At 36.0% G+C, this 27,836-nt stretch overlaps 1 protein-coding gene and 1 pseudogene across 2 annotated transcripts; both read right to left on the reverse strand.

Moving 5' to 3' along the window:
• Positions 1-4,952: 4,952 nt before the first annotated feature.
• On the reverse strand, positions 4,953-6,269 carry LOC115963088 (annotated as a pseudogene).
• Positions 6,270-18,919: 12,650 nt separating this feature from the next.
• Positions 18,920-27,621, reverse strand: LOC115975347 (hydroxyproline O-galactosyltransferase HPGT1-like). 2 transcript variants are annotated; one of them, XM_031096090.1, is made up of 12 exons: positions 27,248-27,621; positions 27,052-27,115; positions 26,317-26,366; positions 26,042-26,235; positions 23,326-23,389; positions 23,176-23,248; positions 22,789-22,912; positions 22,276-22,363; positions 22,139-22,189; positions 21,444-21,515; positions 21,244-21,356; positions 18,920-19,529 (listed from the first exon to the last, which is right to left on the reverse strand). In XM_031096090.1, the coding sequence occupies exons 1-12, from the start codon at positions 27,349-27,351 to the stop codon at positions 19,468-19,470; spliced, it is 1,059 nt and encodes a 352-aa protein (XP_030951950.1). In that variant the 5' UTR covers positions 27,352-27,621; the 3' UTR covers positions 18,920-19,467. The 2 variants fall into 2 exon arrangements, with proteins under 2 accessions (XP_030951950.1, XP_030951951.1); XM_031096091.1 differs by having other exon boundaries at positions 18,920-19,509; positions 27,248-27,620.
• Between the last annotated feature and the right edge of the window lie 215 nt (positions 27,622-27,836).

Consider the following 27,836-nt stretch of genomic DNA (forward strand, 5'->3'; position numbering starts at 1 on the left):
AGTGTATCATCAAGGCAAAGGACCCCCGTCTACATCGGATCAATGTAGCAGCTCTGGGCTTTCTCACCACTAGTCCCGTCCCAGATGGCGTCCACATTACAACTCCCATACTTGAAGGCATACCAAAAGTAGGAGCCTCATCTTCCCATCCAGTCATCAAGGGAGAGAAAGAAGAAAAAGAAGAAAGAGTAATCAAAGTGTCTGATTCCGAGGACGACTTTGATGTCTTCAATCAACCTTTGTCTCCAGAAGCTCCTGTTGGTGACCTCGACGATCTTTTCCCTATACAAACAGATCTCGCTCAAGAAGAGATTGCCATCCCAACAGACATAAGAATCCAAAGAAAATAAAGGACCGGCCTACTAGAGGTGATGGAGTCCTCGGCTGAGGGCAAAGCACTAAAGAAGCCCTCCCAGGCCAAACTTCCTCCCCCTACCCTAATTCAGCCTATTGACCATAAACGAAAAAGGGACCAAAGGGGGTAGGAAGTAGTGGAAGGGAGGAAGGGCCCACAGACTAAGGAGACTGTGCCCCCTAAAGGAGCCAAACAGCCCAAGGTCACTCAAACCTAGGCAGATAAAAGAGGTGAGTTCTCGGTGGCAGTCCTTGCCTGGACCCTGACCATGATACTGGATGGGGCCTCTCTATCAGCTAATGCCTCGATCAGAAATTTCCAAGGTGGAACGGCTGGCTATGTGGCTGATGTCGCTGAGCAAGCCTTACTCCTTCCTGCAGATATGGCCGACCTTCGAGAAATGTGGAAACATGAGATTTTTCCTAGCCTAAAAAGGGACCTTGCCCTGGTAAGTTCCATGAATATCTCTTTATTTCTATCACCATAGCAATTACTTATTCGTACTTATATACATATATATATATATATATATATTTGTTTCTTGTTGTGGCCTTCCTTTTTTTATAGGTTGTTTAGGCTGCCCATAGGGCTGAAGAGATAGTCATCAGCTCCCACAGGCTAGCAAAGGATGAAGAGAGTAGGCGCATTGCTACTGTGAAGGCCTTTGAGATAGCTGAAAAGAAGTCTCAAGACCTCACAACCAAGCTAGCAGAGGCCAACCATGCTAAGAAGAGTGTTGAGTCTGCCTTGAATGTGGTAGAGAGGTAGGCCAAGAGTCAAAGGTTGATCTTTCGCCAGATAGAGAACCAGCTGGCCATTGCCAAGGAGCAGATAACAGCCTTGGGCAAAAAACTGGAAGAGGCTGAGAAGGCTAAAGAACAAGCAGAACAAAAGGGCTGCAATATAGGGGTTACTGAGACCGAGGATGCCCTAAGGGCTGAGGTCGTGGGGGTATGTAGACATTACTGCCTCCAAGTGTGGAATGAGGCTCTTGAGTCCACCCATTTTCCCTTCGCATCATCCAACCTCTTCTTGAGTCCGTTTACTATGACCTTATTGACAGCCTCGGCCTGTCCATTCCCTTGGGGGTAAGTGGTATCCAAACAAACCCTATATGGCTTATCAAGATCTAATTTTATTGCTAATTGGCCAACCGTTCCTTTCTTCCTTCTCAAAGACCTAATGAACTCTTGGACTAGTATAATATCATCACTCGTGTAACAAAGAATGAATTTTTTTAGCAATTCCCTTTCTTAAAAGATAAATTGCAACACCTCTAAGCGAAAAGGATAATGTAATTTTGGCTTTAAACAAGCCCATGAATTCTTACAATATTTCAAGAACTTGGCTTATGTTTTTTGTCCATTACTAATAGCCTTGCTTTAAGAATAACACTAAGGTTGCATTTGCAACGAGTTTTGGAAGAATGCATTTTCTAGAATGTATTATGACAAAATGTTTTTTTTTTTTTTTTTCTAAACTGTGTTTGGTATTATGCTTAAACTTTTACTAAAATGTAATTATTGTAAGGTTGAATTTAATCAACCATCTTGTTGGCTTTATTTCATGCCAAATTTGCTTGTATTTCAGCAATTAGTAACCCTGTATTTAGGTGGGATTTTTGTAAGGATAGTGAGTGAGATAGTGTGAAGAAATGCTCAAGAGTGTGCAAGAAAAACAGAGACTCGCAACTGGATCTCGCAGGTGACTCGTAGCTGCAAGCCGCCAGAAGTTGCACACGTGCTAGGCATGCCAGAAGTTGAAGCGTCATGCTAGCTGGAGCACTACAGGACAAAATAGAACAACTGGCCGTTCAGTTATCTCACAGTTGGATCTCGCAACTCAGTCAAGCCGCGAGCCAGCCCTGTTTTGAAAAACCTGACTCTTCACATTCCATTCTCACTCCAGTATAAATACCCCTTATACCCATGAAAAAAAAAAAAAGCTTCCAGAGAGAATTTTAAGAGAGAAACCCTAGAGAAAAACAAGATTGATTCATCCCCAATCTTCATTAAGAGACTCTTCAAATTTCTCAACTCTCTTCCTCTCCATTGTTAAATCCTTGAGAGACCTTTTACCAAAACCTTTTCTCACCATATCTATTACTGTAAGAGGGTTGTTTGATATTTTGGGAAGCAGTTGGGAAGGAACCAATTTCACATTGGTTGATACTATGGTCAAGTAGTGGAATCCGGGAAGCTAGAAAAGAAATAGGTTCGGCGCAACCTCGTTGGAGCAAGAAGCTTGGAGGGCTTAGGTACACTGGGTAGATTAGGTTTGGAGGGTCTATTACTGTTCATGTATCCCAACTACATTTTCTAGTGGATTATTGACCGCTTGGAGGGCGGCGAAGAGGTTTTACGCCGAGGGCTTTGGTTTCCTTTTCGATATCACATTGTTGTGTTGTCCTTATATTTGCATCTCTCTTCCCTTAATCTTTGCCTTTTATTTTCTGCTGTGGATGTGATTTTAATTGGCTTAGATTGTTTACCGATTCTGTTTATAGCTTGTGTTCATTTTCCGCACTCTTATTGTTTGTCATAAAACTTGAATTAGTAATTTTGTTATTGGGGGTCTAAACGTTTAAGGGTATTTTATACACTAATTGAACTTTCAATTATGTTCAATGAAATTGCACTTGGTTTAATTTGGAGAAATGTAGAGTGCATTTTATTAGATTAAATCAATTTTTCTTAGGATAACTATAGTTGCACACATATAAATTGAGATATATTATATAAGTGTCCTCCATTACATAAAATCTCAAAAAAAAAAATCAATTATTAATATCTACTTAAATACTAAAACACAAATACACTCACCATTACTAATAAGAATAATAGTAACAAAATAAATAATGCCAACGAATATTTTCAAATTCCTTAAATTTTTATATAACTTTTTTTTCTATTTGAAAAATGTTAGAGTTATAAACTTTTTTATAATATTTTTTACAAATTACTGATGTGGCTAGTGGTTATTAGTAAGTAAAAAAGTGATATAGGTGGTGGGCCTAGATGAAAACCAGCAAGAATTTATTATTTGAACATTTTGTAAAAATGTTGTAAAAAAGTTTGTAACTACATCATTACTAAGGAATATATTTAGTAGAACCAGGTGAGTGATAGAGATGATAGGGATTCAAGGAGAGATGGTTTTGGTGTTTGTAGGTTCTAAAATAACAATTTGGGGTTTTATGCCCCAAATGCTAATGCTAAGGAAAAAAGGTTTATTTGGGTGTGTTAAAAAGTTTAACACTGTGTTTGGTTGGGGTGAAAATAGGGAGAATGGAAAACAGTGTTTTCCACTGTTTGACAAAAGAAGGAAAATGGGGAGGAAGGAAAACTCGAGAGAAATTTTTCTCTCTCGGGCTCACAATTTTCATCCTCCCAAATTGGGAGGAAAAGGCTGGAGAGAAAAGTGCTCGAACAGCACTTTTACACAAATGCTCTCTTTCTCTCTCCTCTTATAGCTACAAACACAACCATCTTTCTCTCAAACATCTCTAAACTCAAGTATAATCAGATTATCAGAATACAAACACAAAAACAGAATTTTAAAATTAATCAAATCATAACAAAAAAGAAATAAAAAAGACAGAAGACAGAAGACAGAAGCCATTTGACCCATTTAGACTACGTTGGGGATGAAAATGAGCAACGACTCTGGTTGGGCCAACTGCTTTAGGACAAAGATGACCCATCTGGACTGCGTTGGGGACGACTGTTCTGGAATCAAGTAAAGAGAGAGAGAGAGAGAGAGTGAGAGCTGGAGAAAAAAAGAAAGAATGAGAGCACTAACTGGAACGTTCTTGAATGAGGGAGAAAAAGAAAGAAAAGAAGGGGGAGATAAAGAGATAAGGACAAACATGGATGGAGGAGAAAAACAAGAAGAAGAAAAAAAAAAAAAAAGAAAGGAAAAAAAAATGTATGAACGAAATGAAGGCTGTGAAAAGAGAAATAATATAAAGAATAAAAAATCCTAATTGAGAAATGTTACCACAATATTTTCACAATAAATTTTAAGTAATAGATTGTTGTTAGTAAATATTGGTGAGTAAAAAAAATAATTTCAGTGGTGGGTTCAAATTAGAACTAGTAACAATTTTCCACATAAATTTTTTTTTTTTTTGAGAAACTTTTCCACATAAATTTTGTTGTTAAAATATTGTGAACGTAACACTTCTCATTGAAAAATATAATTGTTGGTAAATTTTATATTATTTAATAAGTACAAATAAATCTATTTCTTACCTATTATGTAACAAGGATATAATAGTCAATTTATATAAATTACATTTTCTATCCTCCCACTTTTCTTTTCAACTAAATAAAAGAGTTTTCCACCTTCCTACTTTTCCATCCCTTCAACCAAACACATACAAGAGAAAACTAAATATTTTCTACCCTCTCACTTTTCCATCTTCCCACTACCTTTCCATCTTCCTATTTTTCCACTTCTCCAACCAAACGGACCCTAAAAAAAAAAAAAGAGATTGTAGTGAAAGAATGGAAAGAGTAATGCTATATTTACATTCCTGTCATGACGTGAGCTCATCCCACAACAAAGTTGATTAACTTCGCCCATCCCAAATAATCTAGAAATTGCACGTAGGAATTCGATTTAGCCATTGAACAACCTCAGGCATAGTTGGCCTGCATCTTCGTATCTCACAAGTACACATTCCAGCAATTTCAAAATACTCTTTGACTTGGACTTGTATGAGGCCGTCCTCCCTCGAAATATGGGCATCAACCATTTCCATATGCTGATTTTTGAACAGCATATTCCTGGCCCATTCGACTAACCCAACCTCTTTCCCATCCAAAAAGTTGGGCAAATTGGGACGCTTTCCGGTAGCAATCTCGAACATTAAGATCCCAAACTGTAAACATCAGCCTCGAGTGTGGGTACAGTGAGGCCGTCCTTGTACTCGGGGGGCTTGTAACTGTAACCCATTGTGCCCGTAGATTGGCTTTGGCTGGACGCATAAGAAGTGGAGGCGTCGATCCTCCTTGCGAGACCAAAATCAGAAATGTGAGCCTGAAAATTGGAATCCAAGAGCACATTGCTGGACTTAATATCCTGATGAGCAATGGGTTTGTCCAAACCATGCAGAAAAGAGAGACCATTAGCCACACCCCTCACAATCTGAATCCGGGTCCCCCAAGATAACGTAGTCACGTCCGGTTTCTCTTCCTCCTGCAGGTGCAACCACTGGTCCAAACTGCCATTCTGAATAAACTCGTATATGAGGAGCTTATTGGAGTCGGTCATGCAATAACCTAGAATCTTAACGATGTTTGGGTGATGGAGCATACCCAGGGTCACCATCTCAGCCCAAAACTCTTGAGAGCCTTTGAAAGCGTCTGGGTCGAGTCTCTTGATGGCCACGGTGACTCCGTTGGAGAGCTGGGCCTTGTAGATGAGGCCGAATCTGCCACCGCCAATGATAAAGTCACTGGAGAAGTTTTTGGTGGCCCTCCTCAGCTTGGTCATGGAGATTTGGAGAGTGGGATCGAAGGAAGCGCTATTATTGGCGGTAATGGTGGAGAATAGCTCGGTTGTAGTTGTAGTTGTAGTTGTAGACACGGGGTTTTGGACTTTTTGGGGTTTCTTGCGTTTTCCACACAGGATGACCAAGAAAGCAAAGAACATGATTACGATCGAGGAAGAAGCATGCAGTGACTGCAGCAACCAACGACTGCTAGAACAGAAGACTACTATGTTATGTTATCGTTAAGAACATAATATAACATAACATAGTAGTCTTGGCAATCTTGCAGACATCATAGGAATAATGAATTCAAACACTTTATATAGAAAGAATTACGAATACACCACATATAACATATATTCCTTGTGAACACTGTATCCACGTAAGATTTGTTCCAGATTCACAACTATTTTTTTCCATAACTCAAATATGGAATTATAAGCATTAGCAGCAATGAAGCTAAATAGCTATATTAACTTCTCTTTACAATGCACAACTATGTATGGCTGTGTACTATAGCAAGAAGCTAAAAAAAAAATTATTTTATTAACTTCTATCTCTTCTCCCATTAAACGAATATTTTCTCTTTTCTTTCTTTCTCTCTCTTTCTCCGGCTTCTCTCCTTTCTTCTTTTTTCCTCCTCATTTTTTTTTTCCTCTCTAGCCATCTCGTGCCTCCCTCATCTCCCTCATCCCTCAGCTCCCCAACCACCAAGACCCATCTAACCCACCTACCCACCGAAAAGTCGTTCAAAAAAGACACACACCAAACCACCGATTTTATTTTTTGTTGTCATATCAGGTTACAAAATTTTGAGCTTTGACTGTTCTGAATCTAGCGTTGTTAAAATTCTGTGTGTACCCTTTGGTTGTGATCGAAACTCTGTAGGTTTTATTTTTGTGGTTGTGAGTAGATTTTCTTGAGTAGTTGCGGGCTGATTTGGTTGTTGTGGTGGCGGTAAGAGTAGATTGTGGGTAGGGTGGTGGTGGTGGTGGTGGTGGTGGTGGTGGTGGGCTGTATGAAGTGGTGGGATGTATTATTTTATTGTAATAGATATATAATTTTATTGTGATATTTATATTATTTTATTGTGTTGAAAGCTAAAATAGATCCACTATTGCTAGATGTTTTGTAAAATAAGTAGATAAAATAAATAAAATAATTTTTTGTGGTGCCAAATAGCTAAAAAAATAACTCCAAGTAGACTTGTTCTCCACTATTAGGTATATCACATCCAAATTGTGGCAATATTGTGACAAAGATGGATGTGGGCCTAGGAAATTTTCTCCAACTACAATTATAGTTGGAGAAAATTTCTACTTTTCTGCTTCGCACTATCACACTGTATTTGTGGGAAGTTACCCAATTATTTCTACTTTTTCTACATTCGCACTATCTTAGGAAGTAACCAGAACTTTACTTCTATGTACTAATTCCTTGTTGTAGTTGGAGAAAATTTCTACTTTTTTGCTTCGCACTATCACACTGTATTTGTGGGATGTTACCCAATTATTTCTACTTTTTCTACATTCGCACTATCTTAGGAAGTAACCAGAACTTTACTTCTATGTACTAATTCCTTTTTTTGATTGGATGTACTAACTCGTTATTATTGTTGAGACTTGGAAATTTACACACACACACACACACACATATATATATATATATAGAGTACATTTTTTTACTTTAACATATATATAGTACAAAGGAATCCTACTTGTTATTGAAGTGAGTGTTGGGTTCCATTTACTTTGAGAGGGTGACTTCATATAACCATTTTTTGGCATGGACTCTCCTACGCTCTCCACAGAAGAGAAAGAAGAGCTAGTACGGAGCAATAAGAAAGTGAAGTGTCCTACTCATGAGCAAGGAACAGGGCCTGATTCAAGCTCCTTCAGGGATAAACTCATTGGGGAGATTCCAGGCGCATACTCTCAGGCTTTTTGTTTTGACGATAGCATGGCGGATGAAGACGGATCCGATGAGGAGGTTGAAAACCTTCGTGAAGGTCTGGTAGCTGTTAAGTTCTCTAAAGATTTTAAACAGAGAATCCGCAACCCATGGACCAAAGCTCTTATCGTGAAGGTTTATGGAAGAGCTGTTGGGTTAAGTTTTTTACAAAACAGGCTGCTCTCTTTGTGGAAACCGGCTGGTAGATTGGATTGTGTGGACCTAGAACAGGGCTTCTTCCTTACCCGTTTTTACTTGAAGGAAGATTACGAAGCAACTCTCAGGAGGGGTCCTTGGTTTATTGGAGAGCATTTTCTCTCCATTAGACCATGGGAACCGAATTTCCGGCCTGAGACGGCTAATGTCACTTCGGTGGCTGTTTGGATTAGATTAAATGCATTACCTATTGAATATTACAATTCAGAAGCTCTGTTGATGATTGGAAAATCCATTGGTAACGTGCTTAGAGTTGATACGCATACTGCGAATGAAGCGAGAGGTAGATTTGCAAGACTTTGTGTTCAGGTGGATGTGGATAAGCCTTTGGTGACAGCCGTGTTGATTGGAAAGTTTGAACAACCGGTATGTTATGAGGGCGTCCAAAAACTTTGTTTTTCCTGCGGAAGAATGGGGCACAAGAGGGAGAACTGTCCATACATGATCCGTCAAGCTCCGCCGCCAAAACACATAAGGGAGGTGGCATCGGAGAGTGATAGGGAGGTCAGGGATGGCTCACGCATTAAGCATGTCTCTGAGGGATTGTACATGGGAGCGGGGCAAACCAAGGACGTGCATGGGAGTGAGCCTGAGGAGGGGCAGGAAAGGACGTACGGTCCGTGGATTGTAGTGGAACGTAGGAGACATGCGCAGAAAAATCAGAGAAGTGGTGGGCCTCTGGTTGGGATGGACAATGGTAGGCTACGACAAGAGCAAAGAAAGGTTGAAAGTGAGGCAAATTTCAAGTTCACAGCAGGTAATCCAAGTAATGGGGTTGAGCCAAATAGAGAAGCCAAAAGGAAGTTGTCTCCTCCAAAGCAGTTAAGCCAAGCCCAAGTTGCTAGTTCAATTAAGAGTCTAAGGCCGAGTAGCTTCCAGCAGGCCCACAAGCCATTAACTAAAAGCCCAGAAGTTTTTAATGGGACTGATGGGCAACCACGGGCTGAACTTGAGGTAAGGCCTACCAAGATAAATCATAATGGCTCTGTTAAGGGTAAGAAGGCCATTGCGCGTACAAGGGCTTCACAAGTTTCTTCCTCAATTGCCGTAAGGGAGGAGTCATTTCAGTTCACTCCTCAAAAGCTTGAGAAAGCAAACAAGTTGAAGGTTCTTTCTATACCAAGTTGTGATGGAGTTTCAAAGCAAGAAAGGGAGAGAATGGCAAGGCCGAAATCTCCAAATGAAAGTCAGCTATCAAGTATGTCCGGGTCAGCAATGGGCAATCAACATGGAAGTGGTGGCTGTGGAGTTACCGGAGGTAGCGGTAGTTTTAATCCGTGCAAAACCGAATTGGGTGAGGGGCTGGTCCAACGAGAAGATTTGGACTTGGAAGAGAGGTTTCGCACTGACAATCCTAGCATGGAAGAAGGCGAGGATTCCGTGGTGGTAGGTCCTAACCAGTACACCTTCATCGGAGGAGAAGCGTCACATGGTGTGGGAAATGATGAAGATGATAGGATGGAATTTGAGGGGGAAGGTGATGTCCCTAGCTCTTGTTGTTGATTGTTTTACCAAGTATTATCAATTCCTAATGAATACAATTATTTGGAATTGCAGAGGTGCTCTAAAGCCCTCTTTTCAAAGTCATGTCCGAGAGCTGGTTCAATATCATGATCCGGCGATCTTAGTGTTGATGGAAACCAAAATTGGAGGTGATAGGGCTAAAGAGATTTCGAGTAGACTCCCTTTTGATGAGGCCTTTCATACTGACACTATCGGTTATGCTGGTGGGCTCTGGATGTTATGGAACTCAGATAGGGTGGAGGTCTCCATTTTATCCAGCACAGAGCAGGAAATTCATGCTGTTGTTAAGGTATTAAATTCCAACTTAAGCTGGTTATTTACTGCTATTTATGCTAGTCCTAGGACTACTAAGAGACATATTCTTTGGGAAAATCTAAATAAAGTAGCTGAGCTGCATAATATGCCTTGGGTTTTAGCGGGAGATTTTAATGAACCTCTCTTAAATGAGGATAAATTTGGGGGGAGAGCGGTGAGTGTGAATAGATCTCTTCTTTTTAAGGAATGCCTTGATAACTGTGGGATGATTGACATTGGGTTTTCTGGCCCTCGGTTCACTTGGACTAATAAAAGAGAAGTTCAAGCACTCATCCAAGAAAGAATTGATAGATTCTTTGTCAATGCCAGCTGGTGTACTTTGTATCCTGAAGCTAGGGTTGTTCACCTCACAAGATGTCACTCCGATCACTGTCCTGTTATGCTGGATATGTTGCCTACTAATCACATGGGTAGGAAGAGGCCTTTTAAGTTTCAAACATGCTGGTTGACTGATCCTACCTTTCCTAGGATTGTATCCCATGCGTGGAGACAACATAACATTCTTGAGGGGGCTATAGAAACTTTCTCGAAGGAAGCGTTGGTTTGGAATAAGGTGCAGTTTGGGAATATCTTTGCGAAGAAAAAGAAAATCAAGGCTAGACTTAACGGCATTCAAAAGGTTGTTGGAGTTAGACCATCTACCTTTCTTCTTGAGCTTGAGAAGGAGCTTCTTGGAGAGTTAGATACTATCTTAAGGCAGGAAGAGGAGTTGTGGACTTTAAAATCCCGAGTTAATTGGCTGATCCAAGGTGACCGCAATACTGCTTTTTACCATGTCTCCACTTTGGTGAGAAGGAAACGAAATAAAATTTTAGCTATCAAAGATAATATGGGGGAATGGCTGCATGAAGAAAATGAGGTCAAGGAGTTTATTAGGGAGGGTTTTAGCAGTATATATACAACTTCTTTGGTCAGTGCCTCCCGGCTAAACCCATCTATATTGCCTTGGCAAGCCAAGCTTTCGGAAGAGGAGCAAGAAAGTATTAGTGGGGAAGTGACGGAGGAGGAGATTAAGGCTGCCTTGTGGTCGCTTAAGGCTTTCAAAGCGCCGGGGCCGGATGGGTTGCATGCGGGGTTTTTCCAAAGATTTTGGTTGGTGGTAGGTAGATCGGTCATTAATGAAGTGCAGAAGATTTTTGTGGAGAGAAAAGTGCCTAGCTACTTGAATAAAACTCACATTGCTCTCATTCCTAAAATACAAGGTCCGGAGACCTTAGGAAATTATAGACCCATTAGTCTATGTAACACTGTCTATAAGATTGTCACTAAGGTTTTAGTTGCTAGATTGAGACCGCTCTTGGATAAGCTTATATCCCCGGTTCAGGCAGCCTTTGTTCCTGGAAGGAAAGGATTAGATAATACAATTATAGTCCAAGAAGTTATCCATTCTATCTCAAAGAAGAAGGGGGAAGTTGGGTATATGGCTTTAAAGATTGATTTGGAGAAAGCTTATGACAAGCTTGAATGGAGTTTCATTAAGGAGATGCTTGTTAGAGCAAATATTCCGGCTGATCTCATTGCTATCATTATGAGCTGCGTTTCGTCGGCCTTCACGTCCATTTTGGTGAATGGGGAGGCCTTAGAGCCGATTTATCCTTCAAGAGGGATTAGGCAAGGAGATCCGCTATCCCCTTATTTGTTCATTCTTTGTATGGATTACCTTGGCCAGCTCATTGAAGAGAAGTGTCATATGCAGCTTTGGCAGCCAGTTAAAGCTTCTCAAAGTGGACCGACTTTCTCTCATCTTTTCTTTGCGGATGACCTTGTCCTCTTCGCTAGAGCAGATCACATTAATTGCTCAGTTATTAGGGACGTTCTTGATGATTTCTGTAGTATATCCGGCCAAACTATAAGTGAAGCCAAGTCTAGAGTCTTCTTTTCTCCTAATGTGAATAGAGATACTAGAGAGTCCCTTTGTGATATACTTGGTTTTGCTTCAACCCCTAACCTTGGAAAGTATTTAGGATTTCCCATTAAGCATGAGAGATCCTCTTCTCATGACTATAATTTCATCTTAGATAGGGTCAAGCAAAAACTTGCCGGTTGGAAGACTAATTTGTTATCAATGGCTGGCCGAGCTGTTCTCATCCAAGCTTCCACCTCTGCTATCCCCTCGTATGTGATGCAATGCACTCATCTCCCAGTTAATATTCTTGAAGGATTAGATCGGGTCAATCGCAATTTTCTTTGGGGTTCTTCGGAGACTGCTAGGAAGATACATTGGGTTGGTTGGCAAAAGGTGACTAGGCCTAAAGATGAAGGTGGTCTCGGGCTGCAAACTGCTAAGGGAAGAAATGTAGCCCTTCTTGGTAAACTTAATTGGAGGTTTAATATTGAAAGAGATGCTCCTTGGGCCAAGGTTTTAAGAACTAAATACTGTAACAGCAGAAGAATTGCCTCTCCTAATGCTGATAGGCTGCCTTGTTCCCGCGTTTGGGCAGCAATGAAGAAGGGTAGGGAAGTGTTTAATGCAGGTAGCATGTGGATGGTTGGAAGGGAAAGCAAGTTGAGCTTTTGGTATGGGAATTGGACTAAGAAAGGGCCCCTTCGGCATCTCATTCAAGGCCCTTTAAACCAAGAGGAATCCAAGTGGGAAGTGAAAGACCTTATGACAGATACGGGGTGGGATTTAAATTAGATTTCCTTTGTGCTCCCTTTAGAGGTGAAGCTCATGATTCAAGCCACTCCTATTCCTTTAACTGGTAGAGGAAGGGATAGTTTAGCTTGGAGAGACAATCCTAGAGGTATTTTTGATCTTAGAAGTGCTTATAGCCTTGCTAATGGTACCGCCCAAGACCTGATTTTCTCGGCTAAATGGATTTGGAAAGCAAATACTTTGCCTCGAATCAAGACCTTTATGTGGCAATGTGCTCATAACAGCTTAGGGGTGAAGGGATGTCTTATTAGAAGAGGTATGGGTATTGATGATACTTGTTCTATTTGTCAAGAGGGAGTTGAAACAGTGATGCATGCCCTTAGGGATTGTTCTTGGGCCAGATCAATTTGGAGGCAGCTGGGTGTGCTGCCTTCGAACCAAGATTTTTGGAGGTTAGATTTGCAGGATTGGTTGGTTTTTAATGGGATGTGGAAGCCTAATGGTGTTGTTGGGACATTGCCTTGGAAGATGGTTTTTCCTTTTGCCTTATGGAATATATGGAAGAGTCGGAATAGGTATATTTTTAGAGGGAAAAACCCGAACCCAAAATTAGCCGAGGAGATTGTTAACCAAGGAATGGAGTTTCTGTACTGTGCAGCTTCGCCAAGGGACTTGACCTGCAGTATCATTAAAAGAGTTAGGTGGGAGAAGCCACAGGCTGGTTGGAAAAAATTAAACACAGATGGAGCTTCTAAGGGTAATCCGGGTTTGGCGGGTTGTGGTGGCGTGGTTAGGGATGAGAATGGTAGGTGGTTTACTGGGTTTTCAAGGCGCATAGGGGTGACTTCCAGCTTTGAGGCTGAGCTTTGGGGGCTTCGGGAGGGTCTCATATTCTGCGGCAACCTAAACATTCATTCTTTACTTATTGAACTTGATGCTAAAGCTGTGGTGGATATTTTTCTTACTCCAAACTATCAAAACAGAGCTGTTTCACCAATTTTGGATGATTGCAGGCATTTGTTACTTCAGTTTCATCAGGTTCAGCTTAGGCATTGCTTTCGCCAAGCCAATCGTTGTGCGGATATGTTAGCTAGGATGAGTTTTGAGCAAGATGTTGATTTTATTTCCTTTAATTGTCCGCCTGTGGACATTAGAAAGTTCTTAGATGAGGATGTTGTTGGTCTGTATGTGAACAGGGGATGTTCTGTTTCTGTTGTCCCTGGTTAGTTTGTTGAATGAAATCATATTTTAACCAAAAAAAAAAAAACATATATATAGTACTTTTTTGATAAACACATATAGGACTCAGCTTCTGTCTAGTGGCCAGTAGCCACTGGACACGTTGGATACGCGATACGTGTTCAACACGTTGGATACGTGACACGTGTCCAGTCTTGGACACATGTCGCGTATCTAACGTGTCCAGTGGCCACTGGACAGAAACCTTACCCACACATATATATCATACTTAGTTCAAAAGCCTATACTTAGTTCAGAAGCGAGCGCGTTCTTCTGTTGGGTGGGAAAAGGAGATTATCGGATATCAAAACCTCCATATTTCCACACATAACTCATAAGAAGCCTACTGGGAGTGGGTGGGAAAATGCGTGTGTGGTTTCAAGGAGTCTTCAGCCTTGAAGTTTTTGACTTTTTGTAGTGAGGAGTCACTGAGAGACACTTATGAACCGTATCTGGACTATCATGGAAGTCACATTTCTTTTTTTTTTAGAGAGAGACGTGGACATAAGGCTACTCATGATGAATGAATAAAAGTGGGACAGAAAGTTGCTTGGATTTGTTTTCTTATTTCTTAATTATGAATAGATAAAACTGTGTATGCACATGATATTTGATTAGAGTCTAAATCTTCTGTCTCATTCTTTATGCTCCATCAATAAACTTTGCCACATTATATCATATACTATATAATAAAAGTTGGGCTTAAAAGCCGTGTTTGCACTAAATTGCAGAAATTTTTTTAGAATTTTTTAAAAAATAAATAAATTATTTTTGTATTTATCTTCTTCTCCTATTATTTCTAAATTTATAAAAATCTTAATTTGATTACAATCCAAACTCTTCATCTAATCCTTTTATTATTATAATTTATAAGTTGATAAAAAAATTTTAATTTGATTACAATTCAAACTCTTTATGAAATCTTTTTTTATTTATTTAAATTATATTACTACGAGTAAAAACAAAAAAAACAAAAAAAAAAAAAAAAAAAAAAAAACAACAACAACAAACAACACAGTACACGTAAAAAAAACAAAAAACAACAACAATCTTCATCTATTCCTTTTTTTAAAATTTAAATTATATTACTTTGTGTAAAAAATAAAAATAAAATAATACCTGTAAAAAAAAAAAAAAAGTAACGTATTCAATAGCAAAATCTTCCTCTTCACACGTGACTCTTTTTTTTTCAGATAATTATTGTTCATACAGATTTACCAAAAATATTTTTGGATAAAGTTAAAAAAAAAATTATAAATGGGTAATAAATATTTAAGTTTAAAGTAAACACCTTCTCTTTCTTCTAAAAAAAAAAGTATATATATATATATATAAAATAAACTTTTTTTTTTTGGGTTATAAAAGAAAAGTTTCCATAAAAAAAATGTTTTCTTTTTTCTTTCTATTCATATGACCTTTTTTTTTATTCCACTTTTTATGGGATTTATCATTTAGCAACAAACAAATAGATTAGAAATCTTAATTCCGATTGGATTTAAATTCTATATCAAATGAAACTCTATATATATCCTTTTTGAAGTGAAGTTTATTCCAATATGTGAATGCCTAAATCCCATGACAGGTATGGATTCTTTCTTGATTATTATTTTTTTCATTTTGTTTAAGCTATTTTTCTTTAACTTCAAAAAAATTAATAAAAACTTCTCACATACGTTTTAACCCAATTCATATTATTAAACTTTTGTACTCATTTTTTCTCTTCTACAATAATTGGTTCAGGTTTTAGTTACATACTCACACTTTCATCTCTCAAAGTGATAGAGAAAACAAATAGATTTATTCTTTGTTCATTTTCTAAATTTATATCTTAATTTATAATTTATGCTAATTTCTTAATCTTAAATTATAAAAAAGTTTGATTATATTCTTTATATTGAATGTAAATGGTTGTTTATAGGTTTTTGGTTGTGTTAAATTCTTCAGCAAAAAAAAAGAGTTTATATAAATTTGGCAAAAAAACTAAATAGATAAGCCTAAGAAATGTTTACTAATAATCGTTTTATCGGTAACTTTTTATTAACATGATTTAAAAAAAATTGAATAGAGAGATAATTTATTAACATGATTTCAACTCTACTAAAACTTTTTTAAGGGATTGGTTTAAAAAAAATTCAAAGTAATTTTCTAATTATTAACTACCGTGCACTAACTTCTAACTACCAAAAACCATAATTGAAATACTAATCTATATGAGATACCACTTCTAAAGATTAATATCTTAGCTATTATATATTATATGCTAACTTTTTTTTTTTCAAAAGAAGCGTTTCTCTCTCTCCCCGCAAAACAAAGATATTATAATAAGAATTAGCTAGACAGGGTAAGATTACACCACCTCTTTTCTACAATAAATGTTAAATTCATATCATTTTTCATGCATCTACACACACACATGTAGTGTGCAACGCACAAGACTTAAACTTGGTAGGGTGAAACTCACTCAAGTTTTAGTGTCTTCTTCCATAATTTCAAGGACAAAAATTAAATTCTCATGTGAATCTCTCTACTTCAAATTTTTAAATGTTTAATAATTTAAATTGTTCTTAATTATTGATTTGAGGTTTCTACTTAAACTTGATTTCAATTATTGTTTTGGATAGTTTTTAACTATTAAATTTAAGGATTTTCCATTTAAATATATGTGATTAATTGAGCCTTAAAGTTCAATGTATTATTGAAAATCATTTTATATATATATATATTTTTTAGGTACTTCTACCATCTTCCATTCAATTATATATATATATATATATATATGCATTTTATGATACCTTAATCTCACACAACATGCATTCATTATGTAACTTAAAAGTAAAATATTCATTTATTTTTATAATTTATTTTAAGTAAATTAATAAAATATTATTTACATATGAATTTTGATTAAGCCATGCATCGCATGGGCATAATGCTAGTGTACACTATATTTAATTCATACCTAATTTTAAGCATTTTTTATAAAACTTCCAATAACCCAAACCATCCCACCAGTCCTCCACCACATCCCACCGGCCACACCACCGGTCCTCCACCACCACCATCAGCTTTCACCAGCGCCACCAGGAGTAGATCACTGACATCATCAACGGCCAACAACCACCATCATGATTTGGTTTTGATTATGCAAAGAAAATCATTTTATCAAACAAAAGAGTAGATCTGAAATTATATTTGTAAAAGTAAACATTTTTTGTAGAGAAAATATCAATCTTGGTTTTTGTAATTATATAGCAAAACAAGTGTTTTATATAGAGAAAATATAAGTTCTGATTTTGTATAAACAAAAGAAGTGTTTTTCATAAGAAAATATCTGATCTAGTTTGTACAGCATATAAAATAGTAGATCTCGATAAATAACGCATAAGGAAGCATGTTTTATACGAAAAATAATAGATCGATGAATATAGTAAAAGAATAACCCTAGATCTAAGACTACATCATGGCATATTGAATTTAAAGCATGTGATTCGAATCTAATAATTAAAACATGTGAGCAATTAAAGCATGTGAACAATTCAAATCTTGCAATTACAGCATGTTATAAAACATTAATCAAAATAATATACCTTCATGTAGGATAAAAAAAAGTCCTAGTTCTCAATTTTTACCAGTTTTGACAGGTCTTTACGGGACAAGATTATGGTCTTGTTCCCGATTGAACCAGCCAATCCAATCCGATTTTTAAAACTATGGTCTTAGCTTTACTTAAAATAAACAAATTAATGGTATTAGCTTTTTGTGTATACAAGAGATTTAATTGACTTTATGTAAATTACATCCATCATTTAGTCATGTATTATCTTCTAATAATATTTTATTAATAGTTTTTTTAGTTAATGTGGGATGTCTAAAGCTTTTCAAACATTTGACTATTTGCATGGGTGTGTATAATCTCTCATCCCACACAATATAATTACGTAGAGGAATTCCTTTAAAATGACCAATGACTCTAAAATACTAACTAGGAGTTTTAAACCCAACATTAGACCAACCCTTTAGGGTGTGTTTGGTAGAGTGGATTTTGGAGAGAGAGAGAGAGAGAGAGAGAGAGAGAGAGAGGAAGAAGAAGAAGAAGAAGAAGAAGAAGAAGAAGAAGAAGAAGAGAAAATGAGAAGAGAAAACTTTTTGGAGAATGTTTGGTTGGGAGAGGGAGAGAGGAAAATGATGGTGAGGTCCACGTGTTTTCTCTCTGGGTATACGAAAAAATTTTCTGTCCAAAATGAGGAGAAAATTGGGTGAGAGGAATTTGATAAATATATGACATTTGGGGGGAGGGGGGGGGGGGGGGTTTGGCTTCTTTGTAGACATTTTTGTTTTTTTTTTTTTTTAATAAATTTGGGTGATTGCATTTTTCTTTTTTCTTTTTAATTGGATATCATTTTTTAACAAGAATATATGAGTAAATTTACACAAAGTCACTTTTTTCATCCCTCCACTTTCCATTCCCAACCAAACAAAAAGAAAAAAAATTAAAATTTTTTCTATCCTCCTACTTTTTGACCCTTCCATCATTTTTTATTCTTCTATATTTTCACCCCTCCAACCAAATGGACCCCTAGGATTACCTTCTTCTCTCTTGATTCTGGACCTTTCCTGTCCTTGAATTATTTTTATTTCAATAATTTTCAATATAACCTCTAGGGTCATCTTCTTCTTTCTTGACCCTCGACCGTTCCTTTCCTTGAATTATTTCAATCATTTTCAATATAACATCAAGGGCAGTTAGTCCTAAGGTTCACAACAATCACTTCCCCTCTCTCCATTAAAGTGTGGATTGGCATATCAAATTGATATTATTTTAATGGTAAATACTAGTACACACCATTGTTAAGTCATGATTTTAGTACAAAAAGTGTGCGCGTGTACTAGTGTGAAATAAACATTGCCCTTATTTGAATGATAAGGAATATTGCAACTTGAAACAATGGCATCTTTGCAAGTATTTTCATACTGTCTTGTTTGGTTGTATTCCACATGAGAATATTTATCACCTTCGGTTTAATTGGACATCCAGGTCCTTAAAAATTTTTCTTTCATGTGAATGTTACAGAACAAAAATTTTAAGATAAATTTAGTGACACATGGAAATCAATATCGATGCATGGGGTTGAGAAGTAAAAAAAAAAAAAAAAAAAAAAAAAAAAAAAAAAAAAACCAGCAGCAACAGGATAATACAATAAAAGACTCCTACAACAGTATAACCCCATTCAGCAATATCAGCTCCATCAGGCATAAGTATTAAGAACAAAGTGACTTGTATTAGTAAAATACAAATTAAGGATTGGAATTTGGACTAGGAATATTGATGTAAAATTGACTGCAATCCTGTGGAAACTTACAGTCATATTCGTGCATGCGCATATGCAAACACCTTTTTAACCCGCAAGTTCCATGACTTTTCAAGTTTTGATAACAAAATCAATAGATTCAAAATGACAAAAATAATTTGCAACAATGAGGATGAATGAAAACAGGTCAATTATAATACATCATATATCGGAAGACTCGCTGATCTTTCAAAGTCTCTGCGAATGAGAACTATGTTACCTATGTACAGAGCCTCTTGAAAAATACTGATTAGCATGTTAGCATCTATACTCACAAAATCACTCCAATCGAGAAATCCAAGCTTTAAAGACAGCTGGAATCAACTTTTGGCAGAAAAAATCCTCTTCACTTCGTGAACGTTGAAAACACATCTGTTGAAGAGAAGGGTCTTCCCTTGCTATATGTACCAATTGTTTCAATAATTTGTCATTGGAGGCAACTCAACTCACACAGCTGCACAAATTGCCCCTGAGATGTGGGGGGAAAAACTATATAAACAAAGATGTCACTCTAAATGAACTTTGTCCCTTTGAGTCAGAACCATAAGTTAAGAGAAATGTAAAACTGCCCAATCCACAAGTAGTTGAGCCTTCACAAATGACACCGTCTATAATATTCTAGCCTCTTTGATCTTAGTTATACATATGTCTATGCATGTTTAGATATTCAGGAGTTTGCCCTGCTCTACGCTTTTAAAAAAGAATGCTGAATATAGATTGCCAATGGAGCGTGACCAGACATCATGGATCTTATTGTAGGGGGGAAAAGAAAACTCGTACAAGGCTATGCTATAACATGCAAGAATCTAACAAGACTAAATGGAAACTAACTAGACATTGGATCAAAGAATCTTCGCTTCAGCAAAATTGTTATATCACACCAGTGGAGGTATATAGCAAGAGGCGGTTAGGATTGGTGTTCTGTTTTCCCCACAAACCCAAAGAAGAAATAAGTTTTTCTCCATGCCAAAACTTTTAGGGTCCGTTTGGTTGAGGTAAAACAGGAAGGATAGAAAATGATGGAGAGAAAATGAAAAAAAAAAAAAAGTGTTTTTGTTGGGAGTGGAAATGAGGGAAGAAAATAGTGAGGCTTGGCAGTTTTCTCTCCGGGCCCACCAAAACTCTCTCCCCAAATCAGGGAGAAAACTCAAGTGGAAACCTGTTGCTATATTTTGGATGAAATTGTCTCAATCCAACGTCCATATTATTTGAACTTTTGTGTCATTTTCTTCTCTGTTATTTTGTTTTCTTCTTGATTTTTTTTTTTTTGTCTCTTTTATTTAGTATTTATCTTTTTTTCAGATTTTTTTCCCTTTCATGCATATCCTTTCTTCTGTTTATTTTTTTATTTTTTATTATTCTTTTCTTTTGTGCTCATCCTTCTTTTCTCAACAGTTTTGGATTTTTTTTTTTTTAATTTTTTTTGGGAGAAAAAAGTTTTGGGTTGTTCAACTCCTTTTTTCTTTTTTTAATGAAGTAATCAGTCATACATAATTTTTAATAAAAATATAATGTATTAATTTTTGTTTTACCTAATTGGGACATAATGGTAAATTTATACTAACTCTATTTTCTATCCTGTCATTTTTGTACCCTCCCAACCAAATACATATAAGAGAAAATTAAATCTCTTCTATCCTCCTACTTTTCCACCCTTCTAACCAAATGGGCCCTTAGAGAAAGCTGTGTCACCATGTAGCTGACTGTTAAAGAGTTATTTAATGTTATAAACCCTAATATAAATATATGCTAAGGTAGGGGCTGACTAATTAACACCTAAACCTTATTTTCTTCTCTGTTCTCTGTTGCTCTCTCCCTTTATTTTCCCCTTCTTCCTTCTCTTTAACCTTTTTTTTTTATAAGTTTTCCTTCTCTTTAACCTGAACTTCCATAGTTTACAATTTAACTCTGACGAAAACTAAACAAATTATTTTACCAGTAACATACTAACATGTATATGAAAATTAAACTTTTCTAGTTTTTTAGTAAAACATGAAAGTCCTTTAAGAGAGAACCCACCAGATGAGATAGGAATCATAGCATAAAAACAAAGACCCTTTCCCAATGCTCACTCAGCAATATAAGTAATCACCTCCATTGCAATGCCACGTGCTTTTTTGCTAAGTTGCTCTCAATTGTTTCCCTTTATTTGGGGCAAAAATTATTGTGTGTATTTGAGAGAGAGAGAGAGAGAGAGAGAGACCTGAGAACGAGGAGGAGCAGCAAAACTTTACTTCATTAATGTGCTTCACATCAAGCCCAATAAACCATGATCCAGTGCTAACATCATCATGGGCATATGTACGAAGAATAGATCTGGAGAACCAAAAAAAGATGTCAACTCAATAATGCCAGGTGTGTCTATATTGTAATTAATATTACCATAAAAGAGGGAGAAAATACTTGTTTATTGATATGAACTGAGCCAGTGCTCTTGACATGACATACATCTCCCCTGAAGCATGTCGGAAATATCTGTAACATAAAAGAAACATGTTTTCAGTCAGTTGAAGAGGCAGGAAGTGAAAAATTAAGAACAGGGAGCTGCACAGCCTGCATGAATGCTAACATCCTAGGTTCTTGTGCACTACTTAGTTTTTTCAAACCAAGCATTCAGCTCCAACCATGGAATTTCCCCCCAAAACATTACAAATTACCTATGATGGTTATTGAGATAGAAGAATTTCACATTACAAGGACTGATTTGTGGGAAATCGCACTACATTGTTGCAGCAATATGCAACAATCAGTTCAGTACTTTCATAGGCACATTTTCTTCAGTGGAAAAACAAAACCTTTTTTTGGTATGTTCTACACTAATGCACCTCACAAAACAGAATGAATATTTTAAGAAGCCAACCCTTGCCACCTCACTTAACTTAACTCAAAGTTTCAGAGGAAATTGCAGTAAGGGGATAGTTTCAAATGAAGAAGAGTATTTTGAATATGCAGCAAGAAACAGATATGTAAGCCACAATAATAATATTGTATTTTGAAATTGGCGAGTACACAACTGAGCCAGTTACACTCTGGAATAAAGAATTGCAACATCATACTTAAAAGGCTTTAGGAAAAAAACCAAAGGATGAAATACTCACGATTTTTTATCCCCAAATTTCCACCATTCTGGTTCATACCACTTGTGGGACCTACATATTTCAGACAGTATAGGGAATAATGAAAAACATATTAAACATTTCCCATCATCAAATAAACTTTTTTTTATTTAACTCACTGTTCTGAAAAAACTTCGCCTGATTTCATACACCCAATATAAACACGAGGCTTATCCATATGAATAGTTAGCATTGCTCCCAGGGCATCTGTATAACAAACAATAAGCCAAAACAATCAGCATAGACTATAATAATCTGTTTAGGACTATAGGCTTCAAGTTCTCTTAATTGATGAAGGCTGTAATTGCTGCTTTTTTTTTTTTTTTGCTTAGTAAATTTCTTTTAATTCATGTCAAAATTGAGCTTTATACTGTGATAATGATGTATTTAGTGTTCAAACATCAGCTAGTATGTAAAAGGATTGAAATAAAACTAACAAATTTTTGCGACAAATATTAATGGGATAAACAAGGGAAAATGTCGAGGGAGGAGGATAAACTAGTTTACTGTAACATTTCATGTGAACATGTGTTCTTGCATAGCCTACAAGATTCTCTCTCTTACAAACTAGAAAAATTGAAGGTTACAGGGACACACTATGTTGTCAATCACCAGAAAGATTAAGGACACACCTATGTTAACATAGACATCATCATTGACCTTAGCATAAAACTCAGCATCCCAATTCTCTACTGCATGAATAAAAAATGATTTCATCTTTTTTGGAGACTCCCCAGGTGCCTCCACTTGACCATCCTGTAGGACAGAAGACAAAAGAATTGGATTATTAATAACTACTCCAAGTTTGTATTCCTATTTCATATGAACAAATCAGCCAACTGCCAACTTCAGCTATTAACAAGTGATTCAACTCTATTAGAAAAAATGAAAATTATAAAACTACATTTCAGATCTATTGAACCTTTAAGAGTTAGATATCTGTATGTGAAAGAATTGTTTAAGCTCTAAAACACCAACTATTTATCATTGACTTAAATTTAGTAAATGGTTTAACGTACAAGAATGATGAAATCATTGGTGTGCCTATTTTCATTGTCAATTTCTCTGTCCAAACTGTCTCCATGATTTGCACTGCAAGATATATAAACTTAAGTAAATTAAAAAATAGAAAATTCTTTCAATTAGTGTTGAGTTAACAAAATAGAGACCTTCTTCCTATGACAAATCGTACAATGATGCCCTTTTCATCAGCCAGTTTTTCTACAGCTGCACCTGCACATATTTTTTTTTAAAGCTTTACCGTCATAAAATTCAAATAAAAAGTGCGATCAAGGAAAAAAAAAAAAACTGAAAGTAGCAGTTGCAAGATACTCAAATTATTATTATTATTATTATTATTATTTTGATAGATGCAATATACTCAAAAAATTAATAGATATTGAAAATGACAGTCACATAAACACAAAAAATCCATATATCCACTATAAAATCCTCATTTGCAATTTAAACAAAGTAATTTATTTTTAGGTCATGATGTAAATTAGTGGCTGGACACTTGTATGGCATACAGCTAAGGTTATCTATAGCAAACTTTAAACAGGAGAGACACAACAAAGCGATAGTCAGAACTAAATTTGACCAATTAAAGAGATTAAAAGAATTGGGTAACATATCTAGTAACAAAGCCCCAGCCATCTCATCATCCTCCCCCCAACCTCCCAAGACAAAAAGGTTTAATTACACATTTAGTCCTCAACCTTAGCCCCATGTTTCAGAAATGGCCCCTATCTTTTAACAGGTGTCATTTTAGTCCTTATAATTTTGTGTCCAAAACAGTCCTTGCTTTGATTTTGAGTTGAAATAGTTCAAAGAAATCCTAGGGCTTTTGATTACTTAAAAGGAGTGAAGACATTCCCTCGTTGTGGTCTTTAAGCATGCCTATAAGCAAAGGAACAATCCTGAGCTAGAAGACATGTCCTAAGGATGGAGTGAAATTAAATTCATGCAAAATGTCCCCTATTCACAGGCTGTGGGCAGCCTCATGTACGCTATGACAAGTACAAGGCCAAATATTTGTTGTGGTGGGATTAGTGAGTAGATATCAATCTAATCCCAGTAGGACACATTGGCAAGCATTTGAACAAATTTTCCATTATCTCCAGGCACCAAAGGAATGAAATTATGTTTCAGCTTCAATGATCTAGAAATGATAGGATATATTGATGCTGGTTTTTCATGAGATGTAGATGATTGAAAATATATAAGCAGACATATTTCCTATTTGGTGGAACAGTTGTTTCTTGGTTAAGCAAGAAACAGGGTTGTATTACAAAGCATACAATGGAGGTGGATATACATATCATGCAGCACAGCATTTATGCCTTCACTTATATGTTTTGCTTTAGTTAGGGTAGGTTACCCTTGTAGTGGTTTTTCCTATGGAGACATTCTCCATTGGTTTTCCACTTTTTCCATATCACGAGTTTTGCTTTTATTAGTTTATCTGTTTAATGCTTTATGATATGGTTCATGCTGATCTATAGTAATCGATATTGCACTTGTGATCACATAATCCAATTAATTGATCATTAATTTTTTAATCCTCTGCTTAATTGTTTTGGGGTCAAAACTGGTCTTTTCAAGTTCACTACTCAATAATTCCAGCTGTTATTACTATTGGCTTATGTTTCACATACAGAAACACCTAAATAATTCTTTCACTAAGGGCATATTTGGTACATTGAATGAGGATTACAACAGGAATGGTAATCTTTATTACTAAGAATAAAATGTGTTGTAAAAGAATAAGTTTGGTTGTGATGGAATAAACTAATTCATAAGTTTGGTTGTGAGCTGTAACAATAGAATAAAACTTAAGATTTATTTTAAGAAATATATTACTCATATAATTATATTTCCCTAAAAGTAATATTGTTTAAAATTTGAGAGAGAGATGAGTTATTTTTTATAATTTTTTATTTTATAATTGTTATGTGTATATGGAAAGTTTATTTATTTATAAATATATTAATTTTCGAAATTATTACACCTACTAAGAAATAACTATTACAAGCTTTTTAGAGATAAACACTTATTTCTCATTTTAAAGAATAGTTAAATGACTATTTTCAGTAATAAAAACATAACCAAACTAAAAAATAACTAAACTATAAGAATAGTTATTACATTATAGTGCCTATTACAATCTACCAAACATACTCTAACTACTTCTTGGAAACGTTCTAAGCCTTCAAATTGTCTTTCCGACTCACTATTAATTCATTTTAAATCTACTATTGGTTCAGCCAACTACATGTGTTGGATCCAGTTCAGTTATTCATAATATAACATATCAGTTTGGGTCAAACTTTTCACTTCAAATGGTCTCCACCCACATCTTTTTCTGGTTAGGATAGCATTCAGCATTCTAGATTTAGAACCACCATATAACATGTTAAGTTTAGCCACACTACTATTTTATTGAACTATCTCCTTTTCATTGAAGACACAAATAAGATAACAAACATTAACAGCCATACTAAACTAGCAGTTGCAATATTGCATTTCACTTTAGCACTACACACTACCATGAGCTTATCACAGACCCCTAAATTGTAATGTAAGTTTCCAGCCTTTATCCCCTCTAAATATTTTCAATTTCGAGCTCCTTTAGAATGGCATGCCTAAAAATTGTAAAGTAATGGAGTGTTTTTTACTTAGTTATTTATTTACTTTTAAATGATAAGTTTAACACACATCTAATGGGTCTTGAAGCCAAAGCCACAAACTTACCTCCACCCTTTTTAAGGATGGAGGAAGCGCTGTTTGAGCAGCTCATTATAAGTGAAGTGTTGCCATTGACATAGGTCATTATTTACATTGATTTTACTAAAGTAGGGAAAAATGAAACTAGCAAACAGTTACCAGTTGGCATCCATGCCTTGCGAATAGCATCTCTATTTTTCTTTCGCCCAAATGTTGTAATAATTCCTATGACAGCTAAAAGCTTTTTCTTAGAACGAGTCCCGTCATTTTTTGACAAGTGCTTTGGAACAAAGCCTTCCTGTGTGGCTGCAGCGAGGTCCATCTCAAGCTCCGACAACTTCTTTTGTTGCTCCCTGTAAAATAAAAAAAAGAATCCCACTATGAGCTTGAGATCATAATTTGTCGAATGTGACAAATGGCTAGAATCAAATTACCTGCACGTTATAACTTTTAACGTATCATCAACAGAAATGGCAGATTGACCCTGAAAATTTATGACAAATCATTCGTTAACTTTTCGTTTTATGCAAAAACTAAACAAAACCTTATAAATAAAGGAAAAAATAGGCGCAGTGTCACGACCAACAACACTTTGCCCAAGGACTTGACAAACCAAAACAACCCATTATACTCCTAACCATGATCCCATCAATTAAGTATTATTGCATCATGAAATACCATACCAGGCAATGCTGACTGTAGATGATACAGAACACGATCCAATCATTTTGGGATTGTCAGTTATTCAAGTATTTCCCATTTACAATAACGATACTAAAGGTCCAATCAAACCCAAACAAGTCCATTGTCTTTTACAAAACCATCGTATTTCGTATGCTAGCAGTCTAACAAAAAAATGTCACTAGAATCACCAAATTACTGCAGAGCAAATAAAATTAGTAGAGATCATTTCAATTCTGCGAAGAACACAATGGTCTAATTTTATTTCCCAAGTATAACTTTACAAGCACTTTTCCTTCACCCAATAAATTTTGCTTTATTAATCATAAATTTAGCTGTACTTATTTATTTATTTATTTTTAAAAAAAAAAAAAAACAGAAAAACCTAAATTTGATACAGAAAATGAAAATTAAAAAACAAAAAAAAAAAAAAAAAATTTTTTTGATAAGTAAAGCGATTTGAAAGAATGAAAAAGAAAAAGAATTACCTGGCCAGTTCGTTTATCGAGCTCTTGGATCAAATAAACTCTATTCTCAGCATCCTGCCATAGCCTATCGAATACAAATTCTTATCAAACACTCATTGAACTAAAATTTACCAATAAATCACAATTCACAACGTAAATAAAATTCTTAAATTAAAAATAAATAAAAAATTAAAATTAAAAAAAAAAAAACCCTAACCGGCCAGCGACGTAAACTGCGGCCATGGTTGCGAACATGGCGAGCAAGAGAACCGAAATCCGAGACGGAGTAGATAGCCGGTTCTGCGATGCGCGGCTATGCATTGTGGTCAACGGAGAGGGAGAGAGAGAGATAGAGCGCGCTCAGTAAATTGTTGTTGACTTTGACATGTGATTGAATTGTTTTCTGACCGTCTGATTTGATCCGGAGGAATCGGAAGCTTGTTCAACGATGGAGCTGTGAGCGTGAGTTTTTGAATCTGAAATGAAAGGAAGGTAAGGTAAGGTAGTGTGGGGTTATAGTTAGTTTTTCAGATGAATTGGCGGTTGCTGCAGGTGCATTTCATAGCATGATATAACTCTGTACAGTTAAAAACAATTATAATTTCAGTAGAGGTTTCAAAATTATTCGCAGAGTTACACATTTTTTTAAGTGATAAATTTTATTCTTTTATTTATTTCTTTTAGTTTTTTTAATATATACTGAGTTTTTTTTTTTTTTTGGGGTTTTTTATGGTTTATTATAAACTGTCTTTTGAATAACATTAATTCACCTATACCAAAAAAAAAAAAAAAAAAAAAAAAAAAAA

The sequence above is a fragment of the Quercus lobata genome, chromosome 2, assembly GCF_001633185.2.
Source record: "Quercus lobata isolate SW786 chromosome 2, ValleyOak3.0 Primary Assembly, whole genome shotgun sequence".
NCBI classification, from domain to species: domain Eukaryota; kingdom Viridiplantae; phylum Streptophyta; class Magnoliopsida; order Fagales; family Fagaceae; genus Quercus; species Quercus lobata.

Excerpts from the sequence above, each read along its gene's own strand:
- LOC115975347 (XM_031096090.1), bottom strand. The coding sequence starts at position 27,351 with ATGCATAGCCGCGCATCGCAGAACCGGCTATCTACTCCGTCTCGGATT. Across the intron at positions 23,390-26,041 it reads CAAGGCATGGATGCCAACTG|GTGCAGCTGTAGAAAAACTG; the intron begins GTAACTGTTTGC and ends AAATATGTGCAG. Across the intron at positions 21,516-22,138 it reads AAATTTGGGGATAAAAAATC|ATATTTCCGACATGCTTCAG; the intron begins GTGAGTATTTCA and ends TTTATGTTACAG.